Below are 22,888 nucleotides of genomic sequence, written 5' to 3' on the forward strand. Positions count from 1 at the left end.
GACTTGTCTACGATTGTGATCAGTCCTAAGCTACCTCCATACATTGCTTACTATTTGGAAAAAACATTAAATTCCTTTTAGGTTTGTTTGTTAGTTTCTCATTCCTACGATTTGAATGTATCATGAAATACTCAAAGCAAAATGTGTCCTATTGCTTTAGGAAATAAAAGACAAATACAGAAAATTAACTCATATTTTATTTTAAAATAATTTACATTTAAAGTTAGGATAAGTGACTAAAACTAAAATACAAACTAATTCAAATAAGCGTGTTAATTCATCCCCTTTCAGTTTATCCATTACTTATACTTGTAATACTATTCCTAGAAGAGCTAGATATAAATTGTGGTTTCATCAACGTTATCCAAAGGTTACGTGTATTTGGATCACATATTATGAAGTATATGAACAATACAAAACCTTGTAGTGTTGATGTCAGACAAAAAAGATATGACCAAAGCAAATGGTTTGTAAACGAAAATATGCCAAAAATCCATGTTAGACCCAATAAGAAAAATAAAAATGTTGACACCCTCAGCTGTGCACCGACTAGATCCATGTCCGTAGTTTTCATTTTTTGATCGGAGCCGCGAGAAATTGCATGAAGCACTAAAATGAATAAGGTAACATTAATACCCAATATTATACATATTGGCAGTACAACACCTGCAACTAAATAATAGCCATTTGGGTAACAAATACTTCTTAACACTGATGATTCAGGAACATAGTTTTCCGCATCAAGTGCTAAAGTAACAATGACAGGTAATAAAGGTATACCCCAACCAATCAAAGTGAACTTACACATAAATCTCGACGGCCTACTGACTCCTAAAACCCTGACGTATCGAATGAATTGTAAAATGGCCGTGATCAGCATCCACATGAAACTGGACAATATCGAAAAGTGCAACAATGCCCCTAAAGCAATACAAACAGGTCTTTTATTTTTAGCTACTACATACATACCATCTATTTGAGTAAACATAGAAGAATCTAAGTTAAACACTAAAATAAATACTAAAGGTAGAGCTATAGCAGTTGACAACTGTAATAGAACTTTTGTTCCAGCTTTTTTTCTCCAGTTGCTAAAAACTAATGCTGTTATCCATATACCAATAATGCCTATCAGTGACATAAAACTACCGACTAAAGTTATTATGTTCAAAGCAGTGTGATGTTTTCTTTGATGGAAAATGTCATCTTTATTGTCACTATTTGGTATGAGAAGCAGTTGACCAAAATGAGTGAGATGGTAACATTCACATACAGTGGTATCATTAATTATTTTGACTACAAAACATCCTTGTTTTTTCCAAGAGCCTAAAAGATGATTTAAAAAGTGTGGTTGGAAGTCCCAGTAGCCACAATCAGTCTTTCCTGTCTGATTTATTTGTTTAAAGACAAGCGGAACAGGATATTCTAAGTTTGACATATAGTCGGGGATTGAGATTCCAACAATACGACTGTTTATTACGTGTTTGTTAGTAGCTAATTCTTGAAAAATAGCGTCATTATAAAATACCGTGATTATTACATGCAAAAACTCTTTTTTAAAAGAATTGTTATCACTGTCATTACTGATCAGTTGCAGAGTTTCTAAAACGTTTTCAGGTAACCAAGTTGCTATTTCTAAGTTTTCAAGAGAAAGGATTTCTTCCAAGCTAGTGTTTTTGTATAATGGCTTAATGAGCATGTCAGAAAAAGTATCTGTGATTGAATTTCTGATAACCGCTATGCCAGTTATGTTATTATATTCCGGGTACGTTATTTGAACAGCAAATTGAGGCTTTGATGCAATCTGGTATGAGAAATCTTTTAATTCACTAGAGTTATTCAAACTTCTTTGTGCTATCAGTTCTATAATATCGCTTACCGAATCTAATATGACATTGGTTGAATTAAGAGTTTGTGCTAAACGTAAATAATTATAATCAAGAATCATCATCCTATCCATGACCCAAGCAATATTATCAATATCCCCGGTATCTACAGATGTTGCATTTTCCTCAGCAAGATCTAAAACACTTTGTAAAGACATCGACAAATAGTAAATATCAGCAGGAATTATTATATCTGTATCACCCAGTACAAAATTAAGACCATCAGTTAAAAAATTCGAGGTGTAGTCAGGCATCTGCCTCTTTACAAATAAGTAGAGGAAAGCCGTTGTATTTGATGGTTCATAAGTGCTATCACAAGAACCCTCTACAGCTCCCCACAGTCCGCCCAACACATAAGATCCCATGCAACGTCTCTTCACTGGTAATCCATTAGCTTGAAGGCAAAATTGTTTTGGTGCTGAAATGTGACCAATAGGAGTCATCTCCCAGTCTAGCTCAATAGCATCACCTGACGTTGTTGGCAAACAGTAAATTGAACTCGATAAATTTACAAAAGTATAGTTGTACTTCGGTAATTCCACTTTTGCTTTATGTTGTAACGAAGAAAATGTATCCTGGATATTAAGGCTTTCATCTTTATGTACATCTTCAATATCCACATGTAAATGCAATAGAATCATCATATGATCTAATGAATAATCGAAAATATCCATCAGAAGAACTTTATTAGCTGAAAATATATTTGTAACGTTAGATATCAAATCAGTTAGATTATCTAAGTCTTCAATATCGTCAGGTAATACATAATGTTTGATAACCAGAGCAAACACATGAACCTTGTCGCCTTTGGGATTGGCTACAATTTTTTCTGTTGCTATAAACGAAAAATTTATAGTATGCCCCTCACACCAGTACTGAGCAGAGCTGTCGGTAACTAGATCAATAATATATACAATTTTTTCAATTTGACCCAAGTCGATTTCTTCTTTTAAAACAGATTTTATCTCGATAAATGGAATATCATTCACATCGACCACTTTTACAAAGCCCTTTGCATCAGAAAAGCATTGGATTCCTTTGTCATTACTGTCATATTTCCATAATCCGGAAGGGTAATAAACTGTTAGGAATATTCGTTTTTGTACTTCATTGTATTCAAACATTAATTCTGTTTTCCCATAAATGACTTCCATTTCACAGACCATACAAGGCAGTAAAGAGCTCGAATTGATCAAACCCAATACACCAGCGTTGTTTATAATACCCCCGAAAAGGGATTCCTCAATGCTCAAAGGACCACCACCTCGTTCATATTCCTTGCCTGGTGTATTAAGGAAATGGGATTCGTCAAATGCTTTGAACCAGCACCAAACGTCATCCGGTAACCGAGATATTTCAGAGATTTTCTTAAATATGAATCTTGTTAGTTCATATTCACTATGATACATGGGTTTTGGGCACTTTTCTCGAATAAAATCATTATAGGACATTGCTTGTTCCGATTTTTCAATGCCATAACAGGTTCCGTTATCAAGTTTGAATCTAAATGAGTGATATCCCTCGGGACATTGAGTTGGATAGTAAAGGTCATTTATGTAAAAACATAAGCTAGGATATATTTTAGCACATGCTTCAGTTAGCAGCAATCCAAGTTCTATGTCTAGTACCAAACAGTTTTTTGAGAACGATGCGATAACGCTCAAGAAGTCACTTCCTTCGACACGTTGACCCCAGTTCGGCCCTGGAATGGTCCACACTACGGGATGAAATAGTTTTTGTCTCATTGCGGGGAGCCAAAAATATCTAGATGTGTTTGTTGCTTTAAGGGAATTTAATAGATATTCAATTTCTGCAGCAGATAAATCTGTTATAACTGAGGCTCCACCGCTTGCAAAACAGGGTGAGTTCCAAGCGGAGGGTTCACCGATTTGGTAACAGTACGCATTGCTATTTTCCGAGATTTTGTGATATCCTGGTGGGCACGAATTAATGTCGAAATACTTAACCACTTTCAAACATGGTCCGACGTCGTCCAGACTTGGTGTCCATCCAGAATTGGAACAGTTCCTCATCACTAAGGTCTCATTGCGGTAACAAAGCGGATCCGATTCTATGTTGTTTGCTGTTGGTGTTTGATGCCAAGTCACACTGATTCCAGAATGTGAAATTTCTTCTGGACAGATCTAGAAATCGACGAAAAATTTAGTTAGAAACATAATCATCTCCACTGTCACTTAGTATGTCATCTGCGTTATAATAATAATGGAATTCCTAAAGTTCACAGTTTGCTCTACTTTATAAATATTGAAAATAGAAAATACTTATCTCACCTGAATTGTATAATGAAAAATGGAAAAGAGTACGAGTATTGTTCGATGCACAAATTCGATCATGATGTCAACGAAGTTCACTATGATATTATATCCATTATTTTTCAGGTAGCATAAGCTCGGCCACTTTTCCCGTGATCCAACCACGATTGAAATATTTTTGCGTTAGTGGCATTGTGCAGATTACGTTATATGTACTTACTTAAACATGGTGTTTCCAAAAATATCTATAACAAAAATATGCGGCCTTTACAAAATATTCCTTGATCATCAAAAACAAAAGAGCATTTATTCCATGTAGGCTGAAAATCTGTACATGAGACTGTCCCCAAAAACACCTACCTTTCACTTCTTATGTGTTATTAGTGGGAAGAAGTGGCGCAACAAACACCTTAGCAACTTTTTTGTTTTTATAGCAAGAATTTTACTGTCTCTTATAGTGGGGAAATAAATTCTACGTCTATTACAACTGATGCTATCTTTTGCTACCGATTAAAGTTCCATCGAACTAGTAGGTAACAAAAAGCTTTCGGAAGAGCTCTTATTTTTCAAATGGTACTGATTTCAATGCCTTTAACTTTGTACGTAGCAATGTGCTTACAAGCAATTTATTGAATCTATTCAGATGTCATTTATCGCACATTTTCTATCTTTTTGTTTTATATCGAGTTTTTCTTTTGTCTTTTCTTTTCTATTCTTTTCTTTTAGTGTTTAGTTTAAAGTTAGTTGTTAGAACAAAAACAGAAGTGTGACGCTGTTATTTGATAGATAAAACTTGATTTCGTTTGAGTTGGGATTTTCCTATTGCAAAGCATCTATACATATAATAAAATTATGGGAAAGTCAAAACTATACATTGAATATTTTTTTTAAAGAATACTAGGGGGGTGATCCATAATCGATTCTGAACCCAAATATGTAGTTTTTAGAATTTTTGTCTGTATGTCTGTTTGTCTGTATGTTTGTCCCGGATAAACTCAAAAAGTACTGCATGGATTTAAATCAAATTTTGCATGACTATTACCTGGAGGCCGGTTCAACACATAGGCTATATATTATCACGGTATCACCTGTGGGGGATGAGCAATGAACGATTAAATGCACGAGAACGCAGAGGAAGTCGCGGGCAACAGCTAGTACCTAATATTTTAAAACGTCTTTGTAATTTAATTATTGGGGATATAACATCAACAACTAACAGCAAGCACCTCAAAAGGGTAGCTCTGTATCCAAAGAGCATCTTATTAGTAATTTTCCATTTTGACACACGCTGTATCATCCTGTATCGGGATATATTAACGTCAGTGTCATTATTGCTCACATGTACACATCGATATGGTATCTTTATGTATTCATTGATTTTACGCCACGTTGTGATGAGCACTTGGCTTTATTTACGTGGATTGCATTGAGTAACAGCGGGTGAAATCTCTTATCGGCTTGAAGAACCATTGAGCGCGGCTTTTAGCTATGTCAATACAATATCAACTTCGTCCTTATCTTTTGTAGACTGTACTACGCCTAATAAAGTAGTTTCCATAAACAGGATTTCTATAGTGATTTTTATCTTGATAATAAAATGTAACTACTATTTTATCTATGTACTCACCAATTCTGTTATCAAGGTTTATGTTGGTACGGTTTTGGTTATTAATTTTTGCCTGATAACTTCGTAGGCATATCATATTTGTTAAAGCTTTTTACAGCATTGTTTTGGTTGTGAGTCAGCTTTTAATTTAAGCAGTCTTAGGCTTTTGCAAAAGTTCAGTTCTTGTGTCAGATAATATTAGAGCATAAGTATGAACACCCACAAACCTTCACTCGTATACCGGACGCAGTTCTTGAAAACGACCATGTAATGTAATACCATATTATTGAGATCGATCTATCATAGCAGATAGGACAGTTATTGCTATTTCTGATACAATGGTGATAGATCGACTTGAGTTACAAACATTGTTGACATGTCTGTATAGCGTGACAAAAATGTACCCGTCAGGTATTATCAGGCTTGTAGCTACTTTGAAGATGAGCCTGTATATTTCCATAAAAAGCATTGAAATTAAGTTGGTACGTACAACTAAACTTGGTGGAGGTTTCGATTATTATTCTTTAAAATTTTAATGTTGTCCAAATGGAATAAATCTCCCATAGTAGTAGCCTGGATGCCATTGCATTTTTTTTGTTAGCATTTTTATATTTGGGGTGGAACGGTTAAAGAAATGAATATTCAGTATGTATAAAAATATATCATTTACTTGTTTCAGGATCACCTCAACACAACCATAATTACAAACATCGTGAGCAATACACGAAAGTTTCTAAAAATTAAACGTTTACTTGGTAAGCATCTAAATATTTCAGCATTGGGATGTTTACTCTCAGCAATTTTCACGAAACATAAATCGATAAATAAATTACCAGGAACTTTGACTTTTTCGCCTTAATGGAAGTGGTATGACGTAATGATATACAGTCAACAAATCAATATATAAAAGAAGCTTAGTATTTAATTTAATTAATAGCTATTCAGATTTATCTGTCTTGAGACCGCCTTGGGGGAGAGGAGGAGGAGGGACATTAGGAATGGCAGGGTCTTTAGAGGAATAGTTCAGAATATTGAGATCACTGGGTTCGGGAGGTGGTGTTTGAGCAGATTGTTCAGAGACACCATTACTTGCCAACGATGCAGCATTACTAGGTTCGGGTTTTTCAGCAATCACAGGCAGACTATGTCCTAACACATTTGTTAGAGGACGGTATATTGGCAGGCTGGAATAAGGACTGAAACCAAAAGGATCGTAAGGATCATAGAATCTAACGCCTGGATATCTGTAGGCGAAGGGACTGAATTGTGGCAGAGCATTGTATAAGGGATCTATGTGTCCTAGTGGAAGTACTTGTGGAGGGAGACCGAATTCGTTGAGGGGTATCGGGGATTGTGTATTGGGAGGTGGTGGAGCTGGGGTAGATTCTTTGCTATCTGATTCTGGTTTCGCAGGTTCTGGAGTGGTAGTCGGAGATTCTGTAGGAGCAGCCGATGGTTCCGCAGGAGCTTCGGGCGTCGAAACCGGTGTCGATTCGGAAGGTTGAGGAGATTGAGGCACTTGAGGCGGTTGAGGCGGTTTAGGCAGCAAACCTGGTGCAGGCAGCAATCCCTGAAATCAAATAATTATCAAATAAAGTGAATATTCATGTCAATTATTCAAGCAGGATTGCGGCAGTTGCAATCTTTAGACAAACACGACTTTTATACTTTTTTGAGTTCTATATTTCAATGAAGCAAATGCTTGCTATAAATAAAACATCAGGAATTATTTGCATGTGTAACGCTTGAGAATATCATCTAGAAATAACTTTGAATATTTAAAACCAAATTCGAAATATAAAATATACCTCTATATTATATAGGGGTTAAAGTATGAAATTGGCGTTTTATTCTAGTTGGTTTTTGAATTGCCATAGAGTCTTCATGGTTTGAGGTTTTCGAATGAAACTTTTTTCACATAGTTTCTGTGATGTTCTTCTTTCAAAAAATGTGAAACATTTGATTATCGATGTTCAATTGTTTTTGATATTCAACTTAAACAAGAAAGATGGATACTGCGAAAATTTGAGTAACTTTTGAATATGAGTTCCGACGCGGAAGTAAACGGCAGAAACAGCCCGCAATATCAATGCTGCATTTGAAGAGGTGTCTGCTAATGAACGCACGGTACGATTTTGGATTAAACGCTTTCGTGGTGGAAACTTCGACTTGAAGAACGAGCCACGAAGAAGACCGCCTGACAGATGATTAACGAGGAATTAAGAGAGACGGTGAAAGCCGATCCTAGTCAAACTACCCAGATACCCAGCCGAACACCGAATAATGTTGAAAAAATTAGCAGTAAAGCAGCCACGACTCATGAATCGACCTTCACCGTATTGCTCCATGACAACGCGAGACCTCATACAGCAAGAGAAACCGTTTTAACTCTTCAGGAACTGCAGTTGGAAACTATTCATCTTCTTCCATATTCGCCAGATCTTACTCTAACGGACGACCATTTTTTTTGTGATTTGGACAATTATCTGCGTGACAAGAAGTTTTCTTCCCAGGAGGCAGAACAAAATTCTTTCACACAGTTTGTGCAGTCTAAATCCTCAGAGTTCTATCGTAAAGGCATAAATGACCTTCCTATTAGATGGCAGCAATGTATAGATAATAATGGCAACTATTTTGATTAAATAAGTTTCAGTACAAATCGGCAATACTTTTACCCCTATTATTTTGAATTGTAGGTATCTACTCACATTTCCAAGCAAATCTCCTCCGTAGAAAACAGCAGGCTGGTAGGAAAAGGCGAAGGCATCGTGTAACACAGGCTGGTACACTGGGAATGCCTTACTTGGCTCCAGGTTCTGGTTAGACGTGATGAGGGCATTATACACCTTTGGGACGCGGCCCGGCTCTGGAGCCGGGGCGGGCTCAGCCCCTGTTCCTAGCCAGAGCACGCTCAGCAACTGAAATTGAATTAATATAATGGTGAGAGGGACATTTTTATAAATATTTTATTTCTCGGAAAGGTGAAATGATTAGAAGAGAGGCTATGTTAGTATAAGGGTTGACAGAGGGGAATGCTTAAAACATATAGGGCCGACCCCAAATGGGAACAGAGTAGAAAGAAGGCTGTTACGATTTTATTATATTGTCATGTCAATAACAAATTATTATGTCTTTATTGGCACTTGGCAAGTTTTAATAGAAAATTATATACTTGATTCATTGCGTTTAGTAGGTTTATAACAAGGTGTGTGAAAACTTGCCAAGTAACATCATTAAAAAGTAACTATTTTTAACTGAGGTATTTGTATGGAACTTGGTACTTATTCAGATCTCACTTCTTTTATAGGCGAAGCATTCCCATATTATCGAACTTGGCAACCTTTCACATTTTTGTTTTGGGTGGGATAATAATAACAGTATGAGCTTTCACACATTTCTCCACAAATCTGAAAACTCGAGGTGAATCTAAATAAATTGCTTAAAGTTTATCAGTCACTAGAATTTATATTGTGAATTAAAAAAGTACATTTTTGTTCACGCTGATTGTAACGAACATGTGTGATTAATTAAATAAAAATAAATCAATACTTTCGCAAAACACTAACAACAATCTCATTCCTATAAATCATCTCAATCATGAATCACATTCCACACGTATGTATCACGTCTGTTAGACAATAATTTAATTAATATATTACTCTAGGAACGTATAGGGGAGAGTGGGGGAATTGCGGACGCGGGGTAAATACGGACTAGCAAGTATCTACCTATTCCCTCCCCCCCGCGGCAGCCCGTTGTCGTCATCTGTTTCTTTCCGCCATTTTAGTGCCACGCAAAAACTTACGACAGCCGGCTGCGCGCAGTTTGAAAGGTAGGTAAAATTAAAAAAAAAATGGTATATTGATCTAATTTTTTGTGTTTTTCAATTCGAGGGACAGGTCTGTATACTAAGTGATGATAATAAGTGATATTTTCTATGGATAGCTTTGTCAATGGAGTTTGAATCGCCAATGTTTGTTTTTATGGAACGTTTTCATAACCTACAAATTTCTCTCTTTGATTTAAAAATACCCAGTTGGGATAATTGCGGACAAGGCGGGGTAAATACGGACGTCCGCAATTACCCCTAATTCGATAAACTATTATGAAATTAATCAATAACTGCTCATTTTTAGATGCCTCGGAAATATATAAGAAAAAAAGAACAAACATACACCATCGAATCATTACAAAAAGCTGTGCAAGAAATAAAAGACCAGAAGATAACTTTTCGTCAGGCGGAAGAAAAATATGGTATTCCCAGAGCTACTTTGTTTGACCAAGTGAAAAAAGGCAGTGTTTCTACAATACCGAAGAGAGGTAAAAAATCAGTTTTTAACGAAACACAAGAAAACGAGCTGGTTGATTTTATTTTAAGGTCATATAAGGCTTTCTTTGGTATAACAATACCTACTTTGAGAAAGATAGCTTTTGATTTTGCCACCGCGAATAACATAAAACATAATTTCAATAAAGAAAATGGCATGGCAGGAATGGACTGGTACTACAATTTTTTGGCTAGACATCCAAATATATCACTTCGAAGGCCTGAAGCTACTTCCATAAATAGAATTACCGCATATAATGAAGAAGAAACCGATATATTTTTTGTGAATCTGAAAGCTCTCATGATTAAATATAAATTTAAACCTGATTCAATTTACAATATAGATGAAACTGGGATTAGTACGGTACAACGCAATTCCAGGATTCTTGCACCAAAGGGACTAAAACAGGTTGGAAAATGTACCAGTGCAGAACGTGGTTCTTTAACTACAGTTGTGAATTGCTTTAGCGCTGGAGGCTCCTACATTCCACCATTTTTTATCTTTAAAAGAAAAAGGATGAATGCTCAGCTTATGAAAGATAGTAATAGCAACATGGTAGCTTGTGTTTCAGACTCTGGTTGGATCAATGAATCGATATTTGTTGATTGGCTCCAGCATTTTAAAGGATTTGCTAAACCATCATCTGACAATCCCGTTTTGTTAGTTTTAGACAACCACGAGAGCCATATTAGCCTGAAAGGTTACGAGTTTTGTCGTAAAAACTTTATCCATGTTTTGACATTGCCTCCACATACATCGCATAGAATGCAGCCTTTAGACTTGACCTTTCACGGACCACTAAAAACAGCATACAACAGAGAATGTGAAACCTATATGGTTAACCATCCTGGAGCAAAAATTACAGCATTTGATATTGTTGGTCTTTATACAAAAGCTTTTAACCGATGCTCGTCTATTGATAAAGCTATAAATGGCTTCAAGAGTGCTGGAATTTTTCCAGTTGATCAAGATAAATTCAAGGGCACTTTCGACAGTTTCGGTGATATAATTACACTAGAAACTCCACGTGATACCAGCCATGTGGGTCCTGATCATAACAGCCAAAGAGAGTTTCATAGTGAATCTCAAGTGAGTGATTCAGCTAATAACAACATTCCTAGTGAAGTAAGATCTCAACAAGAGTCTCAACCCTCTGGTAACATAAACATTATCGATGAATCCGTTCCTTGCGTACCTGATGAAGACAAAATAAATGACAATAATGCTATAAGTGAAGCTGATTTAAACCAAAGTACGACAAGTCAAACAAGTCAATCTTCATCAGTACCGCTTCGTGATTTAATAAAGGTCCCAACTCTACAAATTCATCGTAGCAAACGGACAGTAAACAAAAAGCATTCCATCATTTTCACCAGGACACCGGAAAAAAAGAATCTAGAAGAAAAAGAACAAAAGAAATTAGACAAGAAAAGAAAATCTCAAGAAAAAGAAAATAAAACTGCATCAAAAAAGCTAAAAAAGTCAAAACTTTCTACAGGAAAAGGATCAAAGGGTGTAAGAAATCTGAATAATTTTGAAAATGAAGGAAATGTTGATTACTTTTGCATTTATTGTCAGGAAAAGTACAGTGATCCACCCGCCGAAGACTGGATTATGTGCTCAAAGTGTAACATGTGGGCCCATGAGAACTGCACTGCAGGAAGTTCTTCTAAAGGCTTTACTTGTGATTTTTGCCAATGATGTGGACCTAGTCCGTAAATACCCCTTGCTGTCCGTAAATAACCCAGGGTCAGTCCGAATTTACCCCGAGCGCTACGGGTAATTACGGACAGACAAGGTTTTGTTTTTGCTAAAAATATTATATTTGTTGATTGATCTCGTATAATAAGTATAACTGTTTTTGTAGATGTATAACTAAAGATTAATAATTAATAAAGACAGACTGATTATTACTGATAGTACGAATGTTGTGCGTTATTTCCCTTCAGCGTCCGCAATTCCCCCATCCTCCCCTAAAAGTCTAGATTCTAGATTAATTTTGTTGTTTCTTTATTTGCGAAATCACTGACCTTAACGCGGCTGAAATTTCCTGAAGCAGTCACGATTTTATAAGGATAATTGCTTAAATTAAAAACCTTGGAAGACTAAAAGTAATTAGGATAAAATATCCTTCCATTCTAAATCATATTTCGTATGATTGTGAGAGCGTTACCAAAATTCTTGAAACCTAACTGCGTTCAGCATTGCACACAAAATAAGCTACAGCCACCTTAAAACATAAAAACCATTGTTATGAAAATAACAATATTAGATCCCATTCCGATATTTTTCCGCAGTTACTTCTTAAACCTATAATTTTCCCTATATTATAATAAGTATTGGAAACCAGTTATGAATTGCATTAAGTGCCGACTGCAAAGAGAGCAATTAGGTATTACCTTGAACGTTATATTAATGATTCATGTAAGTTCGTAATAACTCTCATGTAGGCTTACATGTTTGGTTTCTACGTTCACCCACTAGGTACCAGTTTTTGTGAACCTAAATCTATAATTGCAGGGCTACATAGTTGAACACTGAGCCTAAAATGGACTTACCAAATATACGGTGTCAAATGGAACTTCAATGAATGTAATGTGTTAAATTCTTCAATGAATTGCGCTAATAATTAAATATGTTTCTCTGATAAACTATGATTAGGATATTAAAATTCAAACCCACCTATGACACAAAAAAAACTCAAAATGTCTTTGAAAGTAATAAATGAGAGATGCACTTTATTCCTCGTGTCCATAAAATCCTGGTACGAAAAGTCAGATTAAAATTATTCCTTTTCAATTATTGTTCACAGTATCTAGATATGCCCAAAGGTGAACTTTAAAATAACTAACACAAAAGAACAAAAAAGTAATTTAACCTATAATATTTTCAATTACATTTAAGGCCTGATATGTAATAAAATAATAAAATTATAATTGTGTTGCCGTTCTAATTTTTAGCTAAGGACAACGAGGCGATTACTAGGCTACATACCGATCAACAAAAAGGAAATGTTTTATTGATCTTAGTATTCTAGATTAAGGTATTAGACCTCGATATGTGCACTAAGTCTGAAATTCAATTATATCAATTGTCAGTTATGATTTATAGTGGCAGTCGGTTTCATACGTGAATGCTCTCGACGGACATTCTAGACTTATTTTACGCTATGCAATTCGCGCTCAATTGCGTTTGTCTGTCCAACACCGATTAGGCTAATAATTAATTGATTGGAATAATTACCTGTATTTTAGGTTCTCTAGAGATAAAAAAATATATATTCTAGGCAATTAAGCATATATTCAACAAAAGGAATTTGCAATCGATATCCTATATTAATTCATGAATATTTGTGTTATCAGTAAGTATTCATAAAACCATAAATAAAATATAGTCAAATGAGGATAACTGGTCATAGACAACTATTATAATAACATAATTGTGTATACGTTTTGTTACTAGTATTATTACCTATATCGCCATATTCATAGCTAATTGATCGGTATGCATTTGATAAATAAATTAATTGGTATTATGCTTTACGACTTTATATTAGTCCAATAGAGTATAAACGCTTGAATTTATATCTGTTTGCCTACGTGTTCTGAATGAACGAATGACGTTAATCGCGTGTCATTCATCTTTGCATTTCATTTCGTTTCTGTTTTGATTAGTTAAGTCATTTAAATCTCAGACAAAATTCTTGTACGTCTCCAATTCTTAAATTTTAATATAAGTAGTTAATGGTTAAGAGATGAGAAGAGAGAAAATAGATAAGATAGAGGATAAGATATGTAAAGGTTTCCTTCAGTTTGAGAAATACAATCATATAAGTAGAGCGTGGCATAGAAAACAAGAATAGATGTATTATAGACTCGATGTAGTAGCTATACCTACCCAATACGTTACGTCGATGAAGAAGTATCACGTAACTACTTAATTAGAGTAGACGTCAGTTCTTTATCTAGGTACTACTATCAGGTATTACAAGAGTGGACTAAAAGAATGTGTTCTAATCGAGTTTCATCCGCTTATATTCTTGACCATCTTTCCTGAGTATTTGTTTATTTTGTAGTAACTATCTAATTTTTAATGTTTCCATGTCAAAATTGGTGTTATTGACTATATATTATTAAGAGGACCTTTAGAATTAAGACGATCATTCCAATGGTGACAGGTTCTATAATATGCTAGGTACCTACTTGAACATACTTAATTAAATAGCAGGTTACAGACTTCTGAGCGTTTTTTTTTTAATATTGCAGTGTTTCTACTACATTGATCTCCATGGCGTCCTACTGCCCACAACACACCCATACTGTTTGAAACACATACAAAGTGTACGAGTCTTGTGCAAGAGACATTATAAAAGACTGGTACAAGCAGGGCTACAACAGTCGGTATCTTAACACAAATAAATATTTATGGATTTTTCTTTAGTTTATAAGTGTAAGGCCCTGCCCAAAGTCTAAAAATCTACTGGACATTTTCACACTTCATTGTTTAGATTACATATTTTTTTGATGAATAAAAATCGTGGGATTAACGCAAAGGGTAAAAACCACGGGAGACTTTCCATACTTAGACAAATACATGTGTATAGCACCCCTCGTTGAAGTTAGTTATTCTGACAATATAATAAATATAAATCAGAAAACGGATAGGCAGTTGAATGTTGCCATTTACCTAAAAGACCGAAAGGTAGGTACTCCAGTTTTTCTCTCTGTTTATATTTGACAGCCCTAGCAACACTACATTGTGACTGTACCTGTGATATAGATCATTTATCAGTAGTAAGATCTGAAGCGTTGGTGTCTTTGTAACTTACTGTATCAAATAAAGTCAAGGGCATATTTAAATGTACCTATAATCAGGCCGATCTTAATTATTTGTATTGTGCTTAATTATTTTTAGCACACACCACGTTCTTTGTAGTTTCATTGTGAATGTCTGTTATTCATAATTCTAAGAAATACAATGTGTACTTTCCATAACCGGTACTGTTGTATTGTGTCATTCGCGTTATAAACGCAGACTATCTTTTTTATCGGGTTTGTTGATAGTGTTAATTGAATAAAGTACGCTTGTTAGTGTTAGATGACTTATATTTTGGGCTCTAACCTAGAAGCACATCTTGGAAAATTATAAGATTTTTCCATCACCACTGACTAGATAGATCATGGGGAATCAACGAGACCCACGTGTACTCTCCCTAGAATTGAGTGTATTTCCATCAAAACATAAAAAACTGATAACAGTTGCCAAAATTGACTGTATCAATAACAGAACTGATAAAATCACAAATACATACATTGAACATGTCACGGCCGTCATTACAATATACGATAGAAGAATGGCCGGTCGTGTCCGCTTGCGATCCGGAAACCGAGGCGAGACACAATGCCAGCGCCTTGACCACGCCCGTAAACCAAGGTCTAAGAAATTAAACATGAAAAAACAGGCGCCCACTAAGGCGGTCGAATTAGCCCACTGATTATTCATATTAGGCCACCAGACACAATAAGTTTCCGTGCTTGTTTTAAGACACAATTAAAATTAGGTTTTAATTTTAAGTTTATCAATTTGATCTAAAATTATATATTAATCGGATCGGAATTTGATCTGAGTATAAATATTTATAAGTTGATTAATCTCAATGATGAAGCTATAAATTGGTTTTATTTATTCAATAAACTGATTTTTATCAAGGTTGCTTTTATTCTAAGCTTTCACTAACCTTTAGTGTTCTGTAAGTGGGCGTGTAGTATTGAAACATAGTAGTAAAACTTAATAACTCAATACAAAAGAAGTCTAGACGACATGATGAGCTTGAGATCATTTTAATAGGTCATCAACCAAACATGCCAAGAAAGCATAAACGAATTCACGGAAGACTTTTACAATCATCTGACGTAGGGCAACGTCACATAAATTAATTAAAACAGAAATAAGGAAAAAGCAGCCTTTAAAGTAGGAGAAAGATCAACAGCGTGACATTTGCAACGAGGTTTGTTCACCATTGTGCATTCTCATGCAGCTCGGGGTCAACGAACTTGCGCCGGCGCCGATGCGCGCAGGGCTGAGACTAAAAGCCTACAGTTTCTTCTAGGTTCAAAAGTCTAATGTAGGGCTTGAAATAACTTATCGTATGCATCGAGAATGAGAGTGCTATGCTTAGAATATTTATTAGTTGGAATCCACGATATTTTTCTTTCATTTTATGTTTCGTTGGACTCTTGCACGGGGTTTTATTTTTTCTTGAAATAAATGCTTGCTTTCATAATAAAATTGTTTTCATAAAGTATACGATTGCAGTTAACAAGTTCATGTTTTTTGTCATTGTTACAATGGCGTTAGAATAAGGTACATAATATGCATATTTTACAGTTTGGGCAGATGTAGTTCTTATCTATAGCTGTCATGTTGGTATTAGGAATGAATGTAACCAATTGCCGAAATAAATTAGTGGTCATTATATTTTAGAGGTACTTATAGCTATTTATCTACATACTCTGATTGTACGTAATTTAAATTCCAATCACATTCACATCAAATTGGAAATATGTATAGCATGTGAAATAATATGATAAAAGAATGTGTGTTATTCAATTTGATTCATCATGGCATGCATGCTTTTGCAATCAAGTTGTCAAGTGTGACCATTACCCTAATGGCGCTTTGTGCATTCCGGCCTGACCTGAATCTGATGAAATCAAAAACTATGCTATATGGACAACTCTGGTTTATAGTTTTATAAGCATTGTTTTGGTTGGACGAGGAAGGTCATGTGAATAAAAATTGGGTACTAGATGCACGAAGATGCAGTTTATATACTTTTAACAATAAATCTTTTTTGACGTCATCATCATCTAAGCTAAAGACTACCACTTCTGACTTCTCCCATTGATATCTACAGGTGCAGCAAAAAGCAATTGATCCCCTTATCTTAATGGATCAACAATGATTGAATACTGACCTCTAATAATAGTTATTTCAGAAGAATAAAAAATTGTAATGAAAATTCTTGCTAGATCTCATTATTGTGGTACTCTGATTCAGCGTTCGGAGATAGAAGGACCTAGAAATACAGGACATTTGAAAATGTAAGGCGTCTGGTAACTAGGACAACAACTTCATATATATTGTGCACTAGATTTCAAACAAGCATTAATATCATTAAAAAAATGCAACAAATAAGTTCTGAAATCATAAGTCATGGAAAAGCTGCTAAAGTTTTTCTAACGAAAATTGTTAGGTACCTTCATCTATAAATTACTAGATAAATCATGAAATTAGTCTGCCACCTTTAACAATAAAAATAAAAATGGAACGCGTATGTCTAGACCCTTAGAAGCTTTTTGCTATATATTTCCCTTGCTCTATAGTTTACGATTCAAGTCAGGCGTCTTATGCAACGTCATTCACAATACATGAGCGATCTGATACAAAGCCTATACAGAAGTATGGCCCTCTCGCTGCCAGTTGGGAAGATGCCCAGAAACTTTTACGTTTCATAGGGAAGTAATGACGATTTATGTAACCACTTAAACTTTGTTGACCTGAGGACATTGCCTCTATAGGTAAGTGTAGGCGGCGTGGAGATTATTGTTAAATATAAATCATAGAGTAATCTGTCTACAGCTTTTGCATAACTTGAGAAGGAAATGCACTAATTAGGAAAGTGGGTGGATAAATTGAACTCCTTGGTATAACTACACAATTAATAGAGAAGTATGTTGCTTAAAAGCCAAATTAATAATATGTACTTTCATCTAGAAAAGCTTTTGCCTTATCAGGATTTATGTAAAACATTAAATTTGCATCACTTAAGTGCACCTTTTTGGACTTGAGTTGCATCAGCAGAGTTAAACTACTTTTACTAATGATTTGTGATATTGATGCACTAGGTGGCAACTAATTTGTTAAGCAAATTATACAAATGCATCAGACTTGTGATGAATATTTTTATACGAATAAATTACCATTTGAATAGGAAAAAAAACATTTATGACGACAAAGCATTCAAATTAGCGAGAAAACTTCTACTCTTTCACAGGTGACCCTTTAAGTTGCAGGAAATGCAACCACCACTAACTTCTTAACTGTGTATGGAAGCTTCATGCCCCGTACTTCTACTGAAAACTGGCTTCACTATACAAAGGTGAAGGTACATTGCTTAAGTTTAACCCTATTACATGTAGGTACCTAAGTAAGTTTAGTGGGTACGGTCTATGCGTGCATGTTAAGGGCGACACATGACTTCGTAATTGGCTATCTAGACCACGCCGCCTTTCGGTTCAGCCGGCTCAACTTATTGGAAACTTATCGTTACAAATGAGTAATGACATTCAGCTGTTAAACTATTATTAGTCACCAGGTTGAATTCGAGAAACATTTTAGAGAATCATGACTGAGAAAACACGTTTATAACAAATGGATAGTTTCTAAATGATAATGAATCTTGGAAGAAAACCACAAAAAGAAACTTGTATTATTAATGAAATGCTCGAGTACTTAAGCTTTCTTTATATCGCTCTAATTAATTAATGTATTGTCATTATCGATCATAACAACTGACTCTTGATAGACACTCAAGCAACTTGATAAGTCGTATCATTACTTAAAGACCTCAATCAATGGTACCAAAAATGCTATTAGACCGGCAATCCCATTCAATGGCATTCACGTCACGGAATCGAACCCTCAACAAACAGAGCTCAGCTGTTAGTACGCATGATCGGTTACTTAACCGCCACAATAAAAGTTCAAGCCACAAAATATAAATATTAGGTAACTGATAAATATTTAAGTAATAAAATGCTAATGAATAAGGAGTACTCACGAGCAGTGAGAGAAGCTGGGTCGGCATGTTGTGCGCGCTTCGGCGAATGGTGTTCGAGTGTCGGCGCAGTGGTGCGCTCGCGCGCCTTGCTTGCGGACAACGAACTACATAGTGTATGGAAGTGACATTGCGTGCTTTGATTGTTTACGTTGACGAGCTAATTACCTCGGCACAATCGTCTTATGGTGAGAAGTGTGTAAGTAAAGTTGAAGGTATGTACACGCGTTTAATAGGTTGAATCGGTTTGTTCTGTGAAGTGTGTCAGGTTTTGTTTAAACGTTTTAAACAATAATGGTCATAAAACTTTGGGATTTAAAGCATTCATCAGTAAAGTATGTGAATAAGCATGAATCTACGTAAGGATATCACGAGATACCCACTTACTTGCTTAACCTCACTACCTTTCTATGAGGGAGCAAGCGTGCTCCTTATGCTGATTAAGAAAATATACATTTATATGAAACGATAAGAAAAGATCAACAGGTTTTCATGAATGAACAAGTCAAATTCGACATGTTCTAGCTAAATAATTATGCATATTAAAATCAGAAATTCTCCACGTTCCATTGGTTGCAGACATCTAACAGGTTGACCGTGACCGATTTAAATAAAATACCTATACTTGCGATGATACAGTGTCGGCAAATGTATTTATATTTGCAGAATATATTACCGCTTCTGTGGTTTAAGATTAGTTTGCGTCAAGATTGGCAGGTTAATTGTGCAATATTTTGGGTGACACTGACTTTCTTTATGACAGTTTCAATCTTCTCTTTCATACTATCGTTGAATTGAGCTAGTTACCCAGCAAAAATGAAGGCAAAGCAGATTTCAGTCAAAAGTATTTTTCTTAGGCATTCAATGTTATTATTAATGTAGATTACATCACTTTTATTCTAGCTATTTCTTTATATTCATTATTTATTTCTTCAATAATAGTATAAACAATTCAAGTATACTTTTTGGACAAGACAGTGTCATTTCTAGTAGCATTGTATCTTTGTGCGTGTCCTTGCCAGCGAATGCAACGGCTGTGCTTTGTCCCACAGCGTGGACTGATAAGCTTCGATATACTTACAATTAGCCCCATTTAGGCAATTCGGTGTGTAAGTACGCATTATGTGTGCAAATTTTATAATCCTACGAGGATATGCTTGGGTTATACCAGTTCCTTGAAGTTCACAGCAAGACGTCAATTGTTTACTGTAGAATCGTCATGTTGGTAATCGTAATGTTGGTAATTTTTATGTTTAAGTTTTCTGAACTTTCGATTGTCTTTTTTACTTATTTGTGACATTCCATGTCCAGTCCTTTCTTTCAATGGATCTTCATTAACTAGATGGTTGGTTTCTGTCAACTTCGTGGTGTTAGCGTTATTATCAGTCTATTGTTTACCTGTTCAAAACTTAACGCTGAATTTTAGAAATAGGTATTTTTAGACGTAAAACGTATAAGCTCCACTCATGCTGTTTTTGGTCCTTTGATACTGTTTTATATGTTCGCTTATTTTGGCTACTAAGTCCTAAATTGTTAGAGCTTAAAACAGTTGGCAGCCATTTATAATTTCATTAAGACACCCTTATATAGCTATACAGTTTTTGGTTGATCACAATCTCAAAGATATGTGCAAGGATAAAGCTTGTTTTCTTCATATCTTTGCAGTAACAACTTAGAAACGTTCGTAAGGAGTCTAAAGTTTAGATCAAGGTCTTACGAATGGTTACAAAAGCGGTAACTAACTGTTATCTCAGCATTGTTCGTGTTGAATGAGATAATAAAGAAAAGGTTTAACTCGTTAAATCAGCTCATTGACTTTTATGTTTTTTTTTTTAATGTACCTACAGCCCAGGGTGTCCTGACGATGTTTACAAATATTTTGGTTTGGTGCCGTTTTTTTTAATTATAGAAGGTTATGTTAGATACAATATTTATACAAGCATTTAAATCATTCAATCCCATTCCCTAACCGAATGATAAGTAAACGTCAAAATGTATCTTCAATGTTAATATTTCGTTAAATCAGACCACTCGTAGATCATAAAGTTAGCGTGTTCAAATAGACAAACAAACTCTTCAGCAATATTAGTGTCGAAAAATTATTGGACCATTTAAGGTTGAGTATTTTTATAGTGTGGTCACAGTAGGTCATTAGCTGTATAATAACAAGGGTCCAATTCAAGAACTGCCATCGCACTATAATTTAGGTAACTACTCAGTAGGTGCCTATATATTTTATAGATCAAAATATCAGGTGCTGGAAAACTAGTTTAATAAGCGCTTTCTTCATTTTTGTTCATGAACTAGGTGTCTTGTCTGGTTTGGTACAATATGACTGCTTCTATCATTCCAACACCGTAGAGGTTATATTGTGTTGCTACGTAGTACCACAAAAGTTGCATAGATGGCGCTTATTTGGATACTCAATAAAAAAAATGTAAAAAAAGTAAATCCTATTTTTTTATATTATAAATGTGAAAGTTTGTGAGAATGTATGGATGTATGTTTGTTATTCAATCACGCAAAAACAGCTGGACCGATTTGATTGAAATTTGGTATGTAGATAGGTGATACCCTGGATTAACACATAGGCTACTTTTTATCAACACACCACGAGGGCGAAGCCGCTGGCGGAAGCTAGTCTTTAATAAACAAAGCCTTCTGATGGACCAATTTGGTAGCTCAAGCCGTTTAATATTTCAGGTAGTCATAGGTACACTATTTACTTACCCTGTTAGTCAAAATGAAATACAGGCGACACGATGCCATGACAAATTATTATGAATCAAATGGGTATTCAATAATTACCTACTTCCCGCGACTCCAGCCAAACTTCCCGAGCAAACTTCGGTCAGCACAAAAACTCCTGGATAAAAACTAGCCAGCCTGTCTCTTAGTAGGTAGTCTACAGGGTATCAAATCGACTATCGCCATGCCTATTTCCATCGGTTCGTGAAGGTGTATTAAACAAAAACAAACTAACTAATTTTCTCTTTAAGTTTGACTGATAGGCGTCGAGTGGGTAGGTGCGTATCTAGTGTACGTACACACTGTCAAGACTAAATAAGTATGTATGTAAAGTATTGAAATGATTTTCAAAATCTTATGATTTATTTTCTATCAATTTTGCCAAAGCAATCTCAGAGCTGCCAAAAACTTTTATTAAAAACATTGAAAGGTTTTCCAATCGTGTATTGAATAGGTATCTTAGCTTAACTTTGACTTTGTAGTGCTAACATAACGTAGAAAAAGATGAACAAATAAAGAGTACCTAACTGAAACTGAAAAAAGGAAGTTTTCTAATCGATTTTCATGTTCAGATGTTTTTATTTTCTACGACATTTACTTAATCAAATTCAAAGATTTCGACAAAAGATCTTATTTTGTTAGGGCTCGCACCAGCGAACACTTTGTTTGGTTTTCTCAAAGCTGTTGTAACTATTTGTAACCAAGATTTGTGTGTGTTGTATTCTGATCTACTATCTAAACGTAGGTATCATCATCATTATTACACTTATGATGTAAGCCTGTGAAACATGGTATTTGAACATCATTGTTTCAATTTTAGAACACCATAATTACCTTTGTGATCTTGCCCTAAAATTGACCCGAACTTCTCAACCTATCAGCAAAATTGTTTAAAGTACTTCATTTGTTTATTGCTGTCATACAGCCAGTTTCTTCATCAAAAGTTAAAGCCAAAGTTAAAGTCAAAGTAATGTCTAAAGTAAAAGTAACGGTCAAATTCAATTTTTCTATTAGTTTTGCTGTCACTTTAGCCTTGAAAAAATGTATTTGACCGTTACTTTTACTTTAGACATTACTTTAACTTTAACTTTTGATGAAGAAACTAGCCGTTAATGAGTCCTTTATACTTTCAGTCAATTTCTTTATAAAACAATCAACAATCACCATAATATTATAAATATTTGCAATCACTCGTCAAGTTTCGGGAATTC

The 22,888-nt window shown here is 35.1% G+C and overlaps 2 protein-coding genes across 2 annotated transcripts; both read right to left on the bottom strand.

Annotated features, from left to right (window-relative positions):
• Positions 1-177: 177 nt before the first annotated feature.
• LOC124646232 lies at positions 178-6,541 on the bottom strand. Its single transcript, XM_047186345.1, has 2 exons — positions 6,515-6,541; positions 178-4,027 (listed from the first exon to the last, which is right to left on the bottom strand). The coding sequence occupies exons 1-2, from the start codon at positions 6,539-6,541 to the stop codon at positions 293-295; spliced, it is 3,762 nt and encodes a 1,253-aa protein (XP_047042301.1). The 3' UTR covers positions 178-292.
• On the bottom strand, positions 6,413-19,042 carry LOC124632035 (extensin-like). Its single transcript, XM_047166692.1, has 3 exons — positions 18,933-19,042; positions 8,471-8,680; positions 6,413-7,332 (listed from the first exon to the last, which is right to left on the bottom strand). Exons 1-3 carry the CDS (start codon positions 18,957-18,959, stop codon positions 6,700-6,702), a joined length of 870 nt encoding a protein of 289 aa, XP_047022648.1. The 5' UTR covers positions 18,960-19,042; the 3' UTR covers positions 6,413-6,699.
• Positions 19,043-22,888: the final 3,846 nt, after the last annotated feature.

Source organism: Helicoverpa zea, chromosome 1, assembly GCF_022581195.2.
Source record: "Helicoverpa zea isolate HzStark_Cry1AcR chromosome 1, ilHelZeax1.1, whole genome shotgun sequence".
NCBI classification, from domain to species: Eukaryota; Metazoa; Arthropoda; class Insecta; order Lepidoptera; family Noctuidae; genus Helicoverpa; species Helicoverpa zea.